The sequence below is a fragment of the Dermacentor andersoni genome, chromosome 7 (genome assembly GCF_023375885.2).
Source record: "Dermacentor andersoni chromosome 7, qqDerAnde1_hic_scaffold, whole genome shotgun sequence".
NCBI lineage: Eukaryota > Metazoa > Arthropoda > Arachnida > Ixodida > Ixodidae > Dermacentor > Dermacentor andersoni.
Genome location: NC_092820.1, coordinates 164,234,953 through 164,252,178, shown reverse-complemented (window position 1 = coordinate 164,252,178; position 17,226 = coordinate 164,234,953). Strand labels below are relative to the sequence as shown.

Sequence of the window (17,226 nt, the reverse complement as noted above, 5' to 3'; positions counted from 1 at the left end):
GAAGCCCCACCAGCTCGACATGCGTCAGCATCTCTTGCCTCGTGTGCAACCATGTACGCAACGCTTCGCTTTGCGTAGATATCAACTACACTTGAGTCTAGCAAAATATTTAGTTACTTCAGATCGTATGCTTTTTTGTTAGTATGTTATTTGTTGCATTATTTTCCAAAATGTATGAATGAGGTTCTACTGTACTTTGGGACAATGGCTACTGTGTCCATCTTATTTGCACTCTCCGTATAAGCCATTCACTTACTTTGACAATCATCATCGATGCTTTCTGCAACAATTTTTTTTACAATGCCTGTTCAAGTAGCACTGAAACATATGAAAGCATGTTATGTGGGTACCACATTTTTGGGTATATCACATCATTTGTACAAAGAAAATGAACTTTTGCTGTGTGCAGCTATTGCTCTTCTGCTTCCACGTGAACTCTCACAAGCACCGGTGCGAAGCATGCAAAGTTGTCACCCTAACTGCACCTCATGAACTATGACCAATATTTCGGAAAATGGCACCCTCTAAGTAGCACTCTAGCGCTACTGCAAGTGAGCAGGCATTTGAAATGCCTGCCCAGTTACACCATTCTTGCATATTGTGCAATAACAGTGCAGCATGCAAGAGCTCCCCAAATACACTGTTACAAGCATGTGACCGTGGACAAAAGATGGGAAAAACGCAGTGCATTGTGTGTGCACTTTGTGTGTGTTGGCTTTTTATTTCATCCAGGTCTGTTAAGCGCGTTCAGATGCTTGCATCATTAAACCAATTTGCCCAACTAACTGTGCACACCGTCACATTGGTGTCCAAGAACTTCTCTTCCTTGGACTGTTTGCTAGTTCATGCATGTCGCACGCGTCGCTGCTATTTCCAGTGCTTTTGAGAAATGCTCACACATGATGTGTAACAGTCCAGGGTTACTTATGGTGTCACTTGGGGAACCCTCAGTGGGAAGTTTATGTAGATAGCAAGCAGTGGCTCCTCGGTCCCACACTGTTGCCAAGATGACCAACGCAAAACCACCTGTGGCTGCACTCACTCTGTTGTACGGGTGCCACAGCAGCCTCTGGCGGTGGCTGCTGCTGCTGCGGCTGGGGCTCGGTGGGAGCCTCTTCCCGGAACGGGTCGTCCCTGGCCGAGTCACTGAGCAGGCTTAGCCCCTGGCTGACCTGCTGGCACATGGCGCTGATGCTGTCGGGCCTCTCGCTCAGTGGGGAGGACTCCGGGATTGGAGGGGGCACTGCGTGGGCACACGTAGAACAAGCAATAAGATGCAGTGTATCTTATTGCAACAGTAACAGTATCAGTAACAACGAAAGCAACAGTATCTTCCTGGCTTACCACATCTCTCTCGGTCCTGATCAAGTGCACGTAGTTCAGCCTATCTCTGCTGACAAGGACTTTTAATAAATGTGCGCCTTGAGTTGTCATTGCATGGTGGCAGAATGTCAGCAAACGGTAAGGAAACCAGAAAACACCCACCAGTAAGAAACAAAGTGACAGGAAAATTACTGTCGCTCTTCCCGTCACTTTGTTACACCTCTTTTTTTCTGGTTTCCTTCCCGTTTGCTGGCATTCTACCATGCAATAATTAGGGGTGTGTGAATATCCAACATTTTTGAATCACTTCGTAAATGTGACTATTCTTCAAATACATGTACTTTTTGAATATTTCAAAACATCAGCTGCACCCAAGTAAGCATAAGATTGAAGCAACAGTATGGTAAACTTCCACCCCAGCGGGCACAGTATAGATATAAAACATAACTTGCGTAGTGGCGCAGGCTACGTCTTAGGATATCCCGGCCACAGTGGCCGCATTTCGATGGGGGCGAAATGCGAAAACACCCGTGAACTTAGATTTAGGTGCACGTTAAAGAACGCCAGGTGGTCGAAATTTCTGGAGTCCTCCGCTACGGCGTGCCTCATAATCAGAAAGTGGTTTTGGCACATAACACCCCATAATTAAATTTTTTACGTCTTAGGATGCCATGCTATACAGCTGAAGAGTTGCGAGCAAGTGAAGAAACTACTTGTTTGCTCTAATGCTCTATTGGTGCTTTTAATAAAAAATGCTTCATAACATACTATGTAATGACAGAAACTTGCTAACTTTATATCGATTGTGATAACGGCTCTTCGTTATTCAACAACTATTAGAAAAGTTTTTTATATTCGATTCCATTCGTATTCAATTCAGTTTCAAAAATCCCTATTCACACACCCCTAGCAATAATGTACCAACGTGCCCAACAAGCCACTCTTGTGTTGTCGATTTTTGAGAGGAACGCTTTACCATACAACATTGCTGTGTTAACAGATATGTCTTCGTTGAGATCAATCTTATTGACCTTAAATAGAATGATGTTTTCAGAACTTGCTTTGTTCTTGTGCTGTTTTTTTTATGCATAATGCTCTTAGCTTTGCTTTTGTGTTTTGTTGCAACTACTGGCCGATTTCCTGACTCTCTTTTCCTTTCTTTGAAGCACATCTGCTGTTTATTCCTTATTTGCTTTTACTGTCATTCTTATACTCATTGTATGACTCTCCCTTATGTAATGCCCTCACTTGGGCCCTCGGGTAAATAAATTAACAAAAAGCGGTGAACCAAATGTTACTCAGCAATTTTCGGCTATCTCATTTCCACAGTGGCACAAAGTGGCCATGCGATGCAAGTGTGCAGAGAGCAGTGTTGAGCCAGCAAAAGTGATGTGGGCTTCGAGGAGCACCCGGTTGGACAATAACGCTTGAAGTTGTGAACTTTCAAACCACACATGCTTTACTGAAGTTGTCACTACTACAGCACTGGCTTGGCGAGAGTCGGTGGGCACTGGCTGCATGGTCATCTTAGTGGCATGATGGCATAAGCCGCCAGGGCTCCATTTAGATCCACATCGCTATTTTTACCAACTATTTACATGCAAGAACTTAACAGTGTTGACAAGCCAAGACTAAAGCAACAGGTCAGCCTGGGTCCCACATATACGCTTGTGCGAGAGTGAGTGCCCTTTACCTTTTGTGTCATTCACAGAGCGTCAGGCAGAAAGGTCTGGTGAAACTCGCTGTAGAACACACCCTCCAGTGAGTTAGGTCACTGAACTCACTCCGCTGCGTCACAGTGCAAGCCTCAATAGCAATGCTTCAAAAACAAACACGAACTTACCTACTGCAAGGTCAGTATTAATTATGCAGACACTTTCTTTCCCTTCTGATATTAAATAATTATAAGCACCCCAGTGCTATCTGCAACAGACACCCCCACTCTTCCTCTGCTAACCTTGGATGCAAAAGCCCTTCTTGGCTTGTGACGATTGGTCATGTTAATGCAGTTGTAATGAATTACCTCTTTAACACTAAACTTTATGTAAGAGGATACTTAATAAAATTTTTGCTGTCAAGATTTTTAACCCAAATGAAAGCTGGGGCACTAATGATGGCAAACACAGCCCTGTTCTTGTAAAGAAATCAACGGGAAATGATAAATTTAGTGATTTTCTCATGCACTGCTGCACCTATAAAGAGGAAGTGACATCAATCTTACTGAATAGCGCTGTTGCCGCCTCCGACATTGTTCCATGCAATCAAAGTGATCTCGGAGGCCACACTGCTGCGTTCACTCCTTTCCCATTGACATTGCCTAGTGGCCCGCTCGCTCGCGTAGCCTGTATCTTGGCCAATACAAAGCGGTACGCATGGTGGCAAACGACAAGCAATGTGTGGTTTCATTGTGCCATAATCTCGGAGCATATGATGATTCAGGACTCATGGGACAGGCGTACAAACGAGCTAGTGCCACGTATTCTGCCTAGACTTGGAATCTTGCACGTATGCTCGGAAGGTTTCACATACTCAATAGGTGTGAAACAAACATCTTTGGATGAGGCTGCCTTATTTTACACAAACATTGTCAATAAAAGCATGCCTGCGTAAGTAACAAACATGGCGTGCCATCAACTGATGGCTCCGCCGACAGTCGCCGATAGGGCCGGCAAGCAGAGCTCGCTAGACACAGTGGCCAACAGTGCATGTGAGCCAGCTCCACTTCGTAAAGAGCACCTATTTTTGATGACAGGATCAACATTTGTACAAGTATGTTGTACGTAAATGAAGACAATTGGTTTTCTCGACACCACCAGTACGAAGAGCAAATATGCAAACCAAGGGACACACTTCGCCGAGACGGCCCGTGACATGCTCGTGTACCGCAGCTCCCAATCATGGCATGGTTTGCAGAACAGGCAAAATTTCGACATAAACTTGTTCTATTAGTTACTATTTCATGTCACAAACTAATTCTGGCCAATATTTGTGCCACTGTGAGCGGCAATAGATGCGAATGCCTCTGCTGGAGTAATCGCAATGGTGGGGAACAGGCATGCCAAGCATGCCAGCTATGTGGTAGGAAACATGCATTCTGCCCTATATTTGGCTGTGGCCGTTTGATTACTTCCACCGTCGCATGAGGATATTCAGGCACTTAGTGGTCCCTTTGGCGTCCAATCCGACGCCGCATACCATCATAACTTGTTGGAAATCGCTGGTGCATGGCTGCCTTTCCCTTTATTCCTCTTTCTCTATGTGCTCACAGAGTACAGCACAAGACGTGCAAACACCAGCAAAGTTATGCCAAGCGCTGGCTGTCTGCGTCTGTACGCTGCTGTCACGGGTAGGCATGAATTCATGCCTGTCAGCACGCTGCCCCGTGTAGGCTAGCTTGTGGCCTCATAAAACTCGAGAAATATACAACCATCAGCTAAAAGATATGTTCTATGATCATTGTGTATCGGAATAATCAAGTATTCCGAGTGCAATGCTGATGCATTCTTCCTTCTTTCAAGTTGTTATTCCGCATCCCTTCGAGCAACATCCTTAAGCGTAATGCAGTGTTATATTGCAAACGCGGCACAAGATAACAAATACGTGCTTACCGATTAGCCCATTGACACGGCCATCAATTTCATTTCTCGTGTGGCAGCACACTGCCAAAGTGGCGCTCCTGTGGTGAAGTGCACGAGCTCAAAATTTCGCTAAATTTGCCCGTCTGATCGAGGTATCAGAGACCTGTGCCTTAGCAACTTCCAAACAAGGTGGTCGTCCTTACAAACACTGAATAACGACATGGCCATGCAAATGGTCATTTAAATGCATAGTTAAACTCGCATTTTGTTCCAGTGCCCCCGAATTCATGTGATGTCCAACTAGCCCATAAATGTTAAGTATTGTGCATCTGAACATGTGCATTTATTTTTTTTTTCTGTTTTCACCACTACACATTGGCGTCTTTGGTATTGTTGCTTTTCCAAACATCACAATCGACAAGTGCTGCCTTACGGTATAACAACAATCTTTCATCCTTATCATGATGGGAAAAAGGCCTTTACGAATGCTCTCTTGCTTACACTGTCTGCCTGTCTGTGGGCAACAGTGGAAAAAGTATGCAGAGCTTTTGAAGAATAAAAACAAAATGTTGAACCCTAGATATTCCTCTTATGCTGCCAGTTACAAACATCACCGTGCCTTTTCCAAGGATAGCTCTGCAGTTCAGAACTTTTGTGCCGTATTCTGGCCAAGTTCCTTGGCTATGTGATAAAGCAGACAGTTCATTGTGGCTCTAGGCAGATATCAATTAATTAAATGCAGGAACCTTTGTTATCATAATAGGAACGAATGGTCACAGTTCATAAGCACTATGAAACATTAGTAAATCAGTACCTATTATGTCTATTCCTGAATCTTCCTTACATTAAAGGTTTCATGCTACCAAAAAAACATGCACATAGAAACTTACTAGTGGTAATTTGCACCATATAATCTATGATTCTCAGCCCTTCCCTGGTGAGCTGCATCTTTTTTTCCATTCTTTACAGGCACCTTGCAATCCATATAACCGAGGGTAAAAGGTTGACTACCTTTAGCAAAGGCTTACCGTTGCTGAATCCGTTGTGTCGTGCACTGGGTGGCTGGAAGAGGTCGGTGGCGGCATCGAGGGACATGGCGCGCTGTCGCTCAAGCGTCGAGGGCAGTTCGTTGAGCCGCAGGGACAGCTGTCTCTTGAAGGGCGACGCCTGGCTCAGGCTGCCCAGGCCCCGGAAGGAACCCTGCCTCTGCAGCAGCGTCACTGTCGCGTGCGGCCGCTCGATCGCGTATGGGTTCACCACCGCCTTCACCGGTGGGGTCTCTGCATGGCCGACAAGGCAGCGACACTGAGCCAGACTGTGGTAGATTGCAAGCGGCATCAGTGCTCACAAAGAAGTGCAGTTCTAGCCCAGAAACTCTGAGTTTGCATCAGGAACAACAGCAACATCACCACACCTTGTCCTGCAAATTAAGGGCACTACAAGGACAGGACACAGAGGATGAGACCCAAATAATGTGCCTTTAACTGCTTTTAAACTGTTTAACTGATCCGCTTGATCTTATCCGAATTGTGCATCGACGGGTTCATACGCTTACACAAGTCGACGACGTCTTCAATATAACTGGTGAAGTTCCCACCGGGTTGCTAAGGGCGTTCCCAAAATGGCTCTTCTGCATGGAGCTTGCGTATCGCGGGGTGGCCAAAGATTTCCGAAAAAGCTGTCTTGATTGACGTCAAGTTATGAATCTCCGCTTCACGATTTCGGAACCAGAGACTGGTGACGCCGGTCAAGTAAAATATTGCATTGGTCAGCCTAGTCGCATCGTCCCATCTGTTGACTGTGCTCACCCTCTGGTAAGTTGCCAACCAGTCCTCTATGTCTTGGTCGTAAGTCCCACTGAATATAGGTGGGTGATGCTGAGGCAGCATGCTGGGACAGACAATGGCTTCAGTCTGGGAGCCTTGTGTGGTTATTTCTTCCGGCATCGCTAAGGCTGGAGGTAAGGTACGGCTTCATGGTTCCCGGTTGGGAGACTACCTGGCACCTTTACCAAACTACAAGGAGTTTTATTTACAAGCAGCTTTACGCAACGACAGGCTTGGCCCAAGAGCGTCGGTCACTATCTTGCGCTCTCTGGGCTGCCGGGCTATGAACTCTTCTCTCAATAGTTCCCGACTCTCTTCCCTACTACAAACTGTTCATTCTCTGGCAGCCATTCAAACGCTAATCCAAAGCAAGAAGACCAGAGTTGCGTTCTGGGTCTGACTCCTTGTTAAGGCATTGGTACCATTTAAGGCCGCTGGTTTTCACGGTTTTCTATATCCTAAGTTCCAATATTTGAGAACATTTTGGTCAAAGGTTTCAGAGGCTCTCCATTCCTGGTGTTATGATTGGTCTGGAATTCAGCATCGCAACTCCGGGCAATGCTCCAGCTCACTGTCCTTCGTTGAGCTAAGCACCCTTCTTGAGAGAATGCCATTGTGTGCACCCACACCCAGTCTGTTGAGGATGGACAGGCTTTCAGTACGTCTCGCCCCGGCCATTGTTCACACCCACGGCCAACCGGACAACAGCGACAAACCATGGGAGGGAGACCAAACTTTCTCAGAATTGTCTGCTGATTGTCGCGGCTGTGAGATGTTATTTAAGGCCATCCTGGTCCCACTGTTACCAGAATTTTTTTTTTTTTCATTTTCATTACCATGAAGTCGGCCTTCGTCATCGTCTCCCGATTTACTGGGGTGAAGTGTACTCCATCCGGTCGTGGTCGTATCACTGGATAAAAAAAAGATGCCCTGCAACTTGGAGGCCGGTCTCTTTACCGCCCAGATGCTGGACATATGTGGTGGCTGGGAAGACAACTATTGTACTGCTACCGCAGCTACAGCCAACTGAGCACATTGTAATTCTCTCAGACTGCATGTTACCTGTGCCTTTTCTCAGCACAATGTCCCCTTGTTTCCTCTTTCACTTGTGCCAGTGAAGAGACCCTTGTGAACATTTCCTGCCTCATAGGCTTCAAGTTCCCAGATTTGCAGCACTGAAGCAGCCTTTGCAATTACACAGCTTGTTTTCACTGTGACCTGCAGCAATATGAGAATGAACATCTGGTTCGTTACACCAATCTCACAAAGGCAGTTTTTAATGGCTATTCAGTCTACCATCAGCACCCACCATGGTAGTTTAGTGGCTATGGTGTTGGGCTCAAAGTCACTGGTGTAATCCTAGCTGCAGCAGCCAGATTTCTGTGGGGTGAAATGCGAAACTGCTCTTGCACTGGGATTTATGTGCACGTAAAAAAAAAAAAAACCATGTGGTGGAAATGAATCCGGATCCCCCCACTACAACGTGCCTCACAATCAGATCATGGCTATGGCCCGTAAACCTAAGAATTAAATTATTTAACTCAGTCTCTCATCTTAAACTATTGAACTCTACTGATCTTAAAGGTGTTGTGTCACAGTTGCAGATGAAAATGGACAATCATTGAAATCTTTCAATAACCTGCCACTAGGCACTAATCGAGGTGACACTGGCTTCAGCGATGCTTTTTCATCCCTGACGATAACCTGCCATAATAAATATTCAAAAGAAGTAAGCACACATTTATTTATAATTCCGCATGTTATATATTTAATGTTTACAGAATTGAAGTTCAGTTCCTAAATATGCTGTTTTAGCTCTGACACAATCAACAGGCAGGAGCCACATCAGTCTAAATACACTGATGACATTGGCAGCAGTGTTTCTATCATAGGGGGGGAAGAGGTTGCTATTTCTCTGTTACAATAAATCAGTATAACACAGTGAACATTTTTGCTAATATTTTACTTCGAATATCTTGTTGCCAAAACATGCTACAGCAGACAGCTTTTTCAATGTTGTTCCAGGCTACTCCAATGACCCAATAAGCAATTGAATCAATGTTCGTCGAAGCTGCCTCAGTAAAGGCACCTGCTCTACTGTCAAGTCAAAAGATTTATCACTTATAAGGCCCTTCATTGTCCATGCAGCCCTCCTATTAAATGCATCTTTCACACACACATTACTGCAATATTTACAACCACTACCACTACAACAGGCCTTCAAAAGTAAGCAGTAAACTTACACTGGTGTCACATGCCCGCTTCTGATCAGAATCGAGCTCTATTGCAATTGAATTTCTCGATCGTGATTGGTTCCTTTGCACAAGATGCAGAAGGCAGCCAATTGCAATCAAATAATTCAATCCCAATAGGACTATGTGATTGAAATTGTCACGTGTGACTGAGGTATTAAACCGAGAGGCCTAATCTTGCTGTGCCTCTTGCACACCGTGCACCTGGATACTGGAAAGTGTGGCAAGGGTCACCTGAGGGCTTTCCCTCCTGGGGGTCGTGGGGCAGGGCGGGGTCGGTGAGGGAGCCCTGCCTGAACGAGCCCGTGCGGGTGAAGCTCGACGTCTTCGGGTCGATGCTCATGAGCACACTCTCCTTGTCCCGCTTCTGCTTGCGCTCCAGGCACACCGCAAAGGCGCAGCCCACAGCGTGGCTCAACCGCTCACCCTGCAGTGTGGCATTGCCTTTGTCAGGACGAAGCACTGACCAGTCACGATCTACATGTCTCCGCTGCCAGTTCACAGCTCACCCTCATCATGTGCAGTTGGGAGCGAAAGTCTAGGCGGCCGCAGCATGAGCATAAAATTTTAATTTCTTCTATCACAGCTGTGAAACATGAAATTGTCTCAATCCATTACATTTGCCAAACAGGTGCACATATAGGCTGTACAGTACGATTTCAGACTGCCATGACTAGGCTTCAAAGGAAAAAATATTTTTCACAACATCTGCGGTCTCCAGACTTTTGCTCGAGACACTACACATGCCCCGATTATGTGTACATTATTAACAGACACTACGGATAAGCATCACTGAAGCTTGGTGTACCAACAGCAGCACTGTAACAAACCTTCTAATGTGCAGAGGAAAAAGTTTTTATCCGTTTCAGGAAACAAAAATTTGTCGCTCATGCTCAGGCACGTTCAGTTCAGCTCAGTTTTATTGCCTTAAAGACCCCTTTGCTAGGGGTATTACATAAGGGGTGGGTACAGTTGATAATGCAACATAAACACAGGTATTCAGAAAAGCTGTACAGGAAAGCTACATTTTCGCAAGTGCACGTCTCCATCGTCTGACCTGACTGGGCACCTGCACACTAGAATGTAGGAATGCATGCGCTCCTCAGGACATGCATGGTCGTGGACAGAGCTCGGCTGGATGTGTCAGGCACTGGCAAGTATTGATATACATGAATGTGTGTTATAATTAAAGATGTTCTGCCATTTCGGTGGCTTGCCTTCTGGACGGTGTCAGCATATTTTAGTTTGCACACTCCCAAGTGCTGTTGTCCCTCCTGGCTAGTACAGCACAATTCCCTACAGTCTGTTTGACCAACTCTAAGTAGTGAACAGGAAACTAGAACAGGAAGCTACAAGTTGTATCAGCCAATCGAGAACTGTTTGTGTCGGCCTTGCCATTTGCCAATCCTTCAATGATTTTTCCATTAAAGCATCAAGCGTGAAGGGCGTCAGCAGTGGGCAATCGATCATACTTCTTTCTGGTTGTTGTTTATGGATGGCCGATGTGACTAACAGCTTTCACTGAGGTTGGCTAGATAAGGGGTGATGGTGCTTGAAAACGACCAAACAGAAATAATGGATGCATGGCTCACTGAGCAGAGCACACTGTCATAATGTGATCAACACCAGGCACTACCCCCAAGTTGGCATGGAGGAACCTCACTTCACTGTGTTGGCCACACTTGACTTTTGTCCTGGCTGCAAGTAAATGAGATGTTCCAGACAACAAATAGCTCGCTTCGATGAATATATCCTAGCTCAACTAAAGTGGTAAAGCATGGATAGGTGCAAGGAGTTGGCCATGTGTGTTGTCACTAGCACAGCAATGAGCTTGCTAATTAATGCACATCGCATAATGAGCAAGCAGTGTTATCAAAACTTCAATGCTGAAAGTCTACAGTGTTACTTTACCTTATTATAGTCTAATGTTTAAGCACAGAGGATGCCAAGCATTTCTTGCAGAACTATTCTCAGCATTTCTTCGAGTGTTTCACCAAAATAATCAAACAGCCAGAATTCAGTGCAATGCAACATGCACTGGCGCAGAGGTGCGATGGGTGTTGGCACCTACTCACGCATCTAATGTTCTGTTTGGCGTCGGATACAGTTAGGGATGCCATTCACCAGTGTTACGTCAGGTTTTTCTTCGATGTTTTTAAGAGTGTAAAGCATCCCACGCATGACACAGCATGCACTCCAGGTGCAGTTTGAGAGAAGGTGAGCAGCTGCTGACCGAGTCCTTCAGGGCCAGGAATCCATGGCACATCCAGCGGCGTGTGGTGCCGTCACGGCAGATATATGAGAAGCCTCGGTCATGGTTGCGGTCGGGCGCGCAGAAGGACACCTTCTCGATGGTCTGGTCGACCAGCAGGCCCCGGGTGCCCGTCTCGTCCACCACCCGGAGGCCGTCACCCGTCACGTGCAGCGTGCCCCGCACCATGCGCCGCCGGCTGTTGCGTAAAACTTTCAAAGCCTCCTCACATACCTGCAAATATGGAGATGGGTGGGCCTTCGTCAAGTTTGCCTGGTGCAGCGCATTTCACATGGTCTTTAGGGTAGATGGGAGTACGTTTATCTTTATCCTAGGTTTCTCGTGCCAGTATTGCTGCATTTCTTTTTTCTGTCTTCCAATGATTAGTTGACTTATTTGAATTAACATCTGAAAGCAGGGCTGTGAGACATACCGTAGTTGACGGTTCCAGATTTGTTCTGACCACCCTAGGCTGTCAGTGCAGCGTTTCTGGCGAGCACACTACACGTGTTTTGTTTGGTATTGGAGTCACTACATGGTGTAGATGTATAACAGTGACTTAAAGGAGTACTGACACAACATCTTGAACTGTTCATTTTTTCTATGTTATACATGAAGGTCTTTGACCTTAAAACCCTAGAAAAAATACTGGCAAACCTTGCACGCCCCAAGTAACTTACTATTAGAGCTTTTCTTGGAACCGGTTCTGGCTTGGTTTCACAGAAGATGGATTTGTCATGAAGTCAATTACACAGAAGGCAGTCACATGGGAGCAGAACATTGTGACATTTTGGCACTCGCTCTGGCTCGCTCAGTCACCTACAGTGCTGATACTTGTTGCATAGCCTGATGTAGTAGCATAGCAGATTCCAAATGAATCAGAAGTCGGAACTGCCATGTCAGTACTCCTTTCAAGCGGCACTTGTGCCCAAAAGTGCTAAAAAAACAGCTCTAGCCTTTCCCTGTTCAAGCAGCCGAGAAAAACTAAGTGGCAGAAAGGTGCCAGCATAAAGGCATTAGTGTCTACGAAATGCCCGATTCATTGGCACGTTGCCCAGAACTTTCACAGAGATCACTTAGCGAGTCTAGAATCTCAGTGAAAAAAAACTTCCAGTACAGAAAGGCCTGGAAGTCCTTTAATTCCTTAACAACAAAGCCCAAGCTATACTTGTCCTAGCTGTTTGTACCAGTATTGCCAAAGACAAGCCATGCTCTTCTAGTCCATGGCAGCTTCTGCTTTGCTTGCTGGAGACCAGCCAAACTCAAACTCTGTTTGCATTGTGCACAAAAGTTTCAGCACTTGAACCTATTCGTGGATCGATTTGATACGTTTCATTATCATCATTCATTACGTCTCATTCTCATCCACTCATATAATTGCAATCGAACCTTTCATGTGGCCCAGGCAAAGCCTCTCTTTCAGAGAATTAAAATTTCCAGTGAATAAAGGAGAAAGACCACACGTGTAGTATCTATTGAATCACAATATAAAGTGCAATGATTTGCTGGAATAATAAAAAAAATTACCAAATTTTGTGTACATTTGTATGAAGGAACTTGGGAGATAAAGGGTTAAGACCTTGAAGAGACAATATTAATGCAGGCTAGAATGCTACATTACAGTTCTGGAGTGCCAGATACAAAAAGTCTTACTGTGGTTGCGAGAATTGGTAAGCCAGTAAGGATGCAAAAGCAAAGAACTGACGGCCATGTCACCTTGAAATTCTTGTACTACTGAATTCACTTATGAAAGAGATTACACAGTGCGCCAAAGTAAGCAGATACTCAAATGTGGGAAATTTCGGAAACTTATTTTCCGCAAAATACAGATGGGACATCCGAAAACATTGTGAAACTTATGTCATAACGCTGGCATCATCGGCATTATGGTTTGGTTGCAAAACTTGAGAAGGCAAGGTATGGACCTCCATCTGCTAACAATAAGGCTTTTTCTGCCAATGAATAACTTTTGGATGAACACTCTGCTGGTTAAAAGTGATTTCACTTTTTTTGTTTCGATGGCCCTAGAAGTGATGGACTGTAGGCTACTATGTCACCTACCCTGCAGACTCTCTCCTTCACCAATGCATTAACTAATACATTTCATTTTGCTGCCTTTCAATAGGTCTAGTGATTGTTGACAAAATTTGATATCAGACGCTGCGATAGCTGACAAAGTGCACATCTTCATTCGCAATGACCACATTAGTAAATTATGATGTTGGGCTAATTGTAGCATAGCTGTTGTGTTCTTTCTGTCAGTTTCCCTTTTTTTTTTCTGCTAATATATTGTGCTGCAAACATTGACTGCAATGACTCACCCCCATTGACTATATTCTTCAGTTTCTCTAGTGCAACAGCGACCGTTGATAAATCTATGCTGCCTAGCTGTGAGTTTCTTTATAACAGTGGACTTTCAGACATGTGCTGACAAACGATAAAAACCCGATAAGAGGCGCTACAATGGAGAAATTGGCAGATTCGAGTGCCATAGTAAGACTGCCAGTTCCAATATCAAAATCATGACCTGCACCACTGCTACTGGAAGCAGGGGGAGATTTACCTGCATGCCGCGAGACTCAAAGACCTCAACGCAGCCGAGGTACTTGACCGGGAAGGTGCAGGTTCCCGCCCGGACAGCCGCCTCGTCCGCCTGCCACTGATGCGGCTTGCTGCATTCTGGCACATGTTCCCGCCGCGCGCCGCGCCGCAGGCTGTCTCGCAGGCTCCGCCGTAAACGGTCCATGCCTGCGTAAATCGAGAGAACACAATTGAGCACTACTGCGGTAACCAAGAGACCACTGTACTCTAACCAGAAGATCAGCTCTTGGCAGCCTTCAAGAAAATCATCACTTAATATTGATCAAGGTTCGCTTGTAACATTTAATGATCACGCTACTGCATATATAAGTCACATGCTCTAGCTTGGTACAGCTAGTAAGATCAGCATGAGGACAAGATTAATTAATACGACTATAGCAGCAAATGCTGCTTCAGAGTGGAATTTTTCAGCCAGCAGATTCAACATGGTTGCATGGAATATAAATCCTCAAATGCACATATTTTATCACAATGTAAAATCCACAGAACTAGACCTTCGAAAAAGCAGGCAGAATAACACTTTTACACTGATGTTACTAAACGATGCATCAAAGCATTCTAAATGCAAGATTCCTGAATAAGGAGAAATGGAGGCAAGGAACAAACCTAAATGCGATGCATGATGGTGTTGTACAACTGACACTATCTTTTACACATGCGTTAAATTCGAGGCTATCCAATCACGAAACGTGAATAACAGCTTTTGTCAGTCCACTGCTTGCAATGTTAGCAAGCAGCACTGTGCCCAAGTTGCCCTTCTACCACAACAGTAGCGTGGGGTTCGTCACACAATGCTCGTTTATCGACTGTGCCATGAAGGCTGGAAGTAACAGCTCGGCGATTGCCCCTACACAAGCTAGGGCAAGAACAACTATTTCTTATTCACTGAAGCGTGACACTTAACCAGCTTTACAAACGGGGCTCCCCACGGCGCATGTCCTTCGATAGCATACCGCAAGTGTGACCCAGTCCCCCCCTCCCCTCAGAGACAAGACAGCGGTAATTACCCGCACCCTGCCCATGGTTAATCGAAGTCAACGGACAAGCGGAGTGCCAAAACGCTGTCGGCGTGCCCCGATACTACACAGCTGCTGCTGCGGCTGCCAAGGGCACCAAGGAGCGAGACACACCCGTCAGCCGAATAATAACGCGTGTACTACGCTCCCTCCAAACGGCGATCGCGCGCGGCGAACGTTTCGAAAACAAGAGCTGATACCCTGGCCCAGCTCTGGCGATACCGACAAGCTGCAGGCGTCAGGGTGAGGCCCGGTAGAATTAGGACCGAGTCAAAGCTTGCGGCAGCACACGGAGAGAAGTGACAGGTCGCTGGACCGAGAGGTGGAACGAAGTTCGACGAAATCTCGTCGAAAGAGAAAGAAGTAAGATTGCCGATACGCAAGGCGGCGCGTGCCGACGGCGCGCGCTCGTTCGTAATCAATCGCTCTCGGGGAGCCCCGCGGCAAACGTGCGCGGCGGCGCGAAATTAATCGCTTCGGCGCCCTTCATTCCATCTCGTTCGATGGCCATTCGCGACACAATATCCGACGAGGGCCGTCATTTCGAAACTAGAAATGAAAAGCGCGGAGCAGACGACACGGGTGGCGGAAGTGCGAACCGTTCGAAGCAGACGACGTTGCCCCGCATGTCTCCAGAGATATTTTTCATCTCGAGAATCGAGAAAATCGACGCAGGTCGTGACACACTTAAACACCAGCGAGCCGATAAAATGTGAAGGTCATTTACAAAGTGCAGCATTCCTTACGATATCATTATAACCTTCGCGTACGGGGGGATCAACCACTCCACATCTGATAACAGGTGGAAGCTCGGATTTTACGCTCCGTTTTGAACATAATCGGATTTCTGTTACGAATTTCGCAACTTATCACATATATGCGATAAAAATCCGACCAGTTCTATTTCGCATGTCAGCCGCTTTCTCCCGTCCGCGGCGACGTCGAAAACGAGGGAACGACGAAGAAAAAAGAATAAAAGATGTTTAACGATTAAGAGGCGATATCATTTCGGGCAGCTCGGTTTGGCTCGGGCAACTAGACTTGTCTAGGAGGTGTTAGAAGGGGGTAATTGAGTCGGTGAGCGAGTGCTTCTTTCTTACTGCCACCACGTTGCTGTCGTGGCTACTTTTACGAAAGCACACGGTCTGATAAGCCGACGTCAACGAGGTAACCGCCAATGCGAAGGATGCACGGCGCAGTACGCACCTTCGCGGTGGGCTCCTTGTGAGAGACGCTTGAATGCGATAACGGTGTTTGTAGAAGCCAAGCCTGTCGAGAGCAGATTGTCGCGTACAGAAAGCAGAACGCTATGTAAAGCCAAATGCATTGAGATTATGTCTGGATGGCGTCGTTTCAGGGCACAGCTCTTGGGCGCCCGTTCCTGCGTTTGGCGTCGACGGCCCTCGGCGTAACCGAGCGAACGCGGAGAGCAGCGAGGGATGAAAGGCGGCGATGGCGAAGTGAGCGCGAGAAGGAAAGCGGAGGAGGAGGGTGCAGCGCAACCATGCGGCAGAAAGCGGAGGAGGGGATGGCGAAAGCGCGAGAAGTGCATAGTTCCGCACGCGACAGATTGTCCGCCGATACATCGACATCGCGAGATGAAAACACGGAAGAGCTGCGCTCAAATTTCGCATTAGGGAGCATTGTAATCGTCAGCGAACTTTTCTCACAACGCAGCGCAATCGACTTCGTCCATTAATTACTTCCCCATCTAAACGGCTCACGAAAAGTGTAGCTCGTCCAAATTACATCGACAGGTGAAGCGTATTGTGTACGTTGCAAGCACCATTCGCCAGAGCAAGATTACATTCAATTTTCAAATATTCAAAATTTAAAAAGTTGTTTTATTTGTTTCTTTTTCCGAAAGAGCTGCCGAATAATGAACCGCCACGGCCGCCAACCATCGAGCGGCCGAGCTGTGGTTAATTTGAATTTTGGTTTCTCCGCGCGTTTCACTGTTTTGTTGATCATGCACATCATCTGCGTTTTTCCACAATACTGTACAACGGCTGATGGTGACTTGCATAATGTCTCATACCACTTAGCGAGAAAAATAATGTGAGAAATGATATTATATATATATATATATATATATATAGTTACCGCCCCGTGCAGCCAACAGACAATGAAGGAAAAGTGGAACGAAAATGGACTAAAAGTGGTCTGGTTCCCTGACTTTCGTTTACCTTTTTGCTTAATATTTCTACATTTCAATAAAAGAGAACAGTTGCTACGCCTTCCTTGGTGCAACTGTCGTCTACCTATGCTGCGCTTGTTTCAATTATACTACAAAGCAGAGCGCCAACACAGCGCGAGCAAGAACGAGAGCTTCGCCGTGGCCGCAAGGTCATATTTTGTTGCCAAAGGGATTGGCAGGCG

At 46.1% G+C, this 17,226-nt stretch overlaps 1 protein-coding gene across 3 annotated transcripts in view; it reads right to left on the bottom strand.

Moving 5' to 3' along the window:
* Nucleotides 1-17,226, bottom strand: part of numb (NUMB endocytic adaptor protein) — a 100,397-nt gene that overhangs the window by 4,074 nt on the left and 79,097 nt on the right. For all 3 annotated transcript variants that reach the window (XM_050180481.3, XM_050180480.2, XM_050180479.3), the window contains exons 2-6: nucleotides 13,794-13,978; nucleotides 11,213-11,464; nucleotides 9,214-9,406; nucleotides 5,930-6,181; nucleotides 1,043-1,243 (exon numbers count right to left, since the gene is read on the bottom strand). In XM_050180481.3, the coding sequence (XP_050036438.1) occupies nucleotides 1,043-1,243; nucleotides 5,930-6,181; nucleotides 9,214-9,406; nucleotides 11,213-11,464; nucleotides 13,794-13,976 (1,081 nt within the window). In that variant the 5' untranslated portion in view covers nucleotides 13,977-13,978. The remainder of the gene's footprint in view (nucleotides 1-1,042; nucleotides 1,244-5,929; nucleotides 6,182-9,213; nucleotides 9,407-11,212; nucleotides 11,465-13,793; nucleotides 13,979-17,226) is intronic.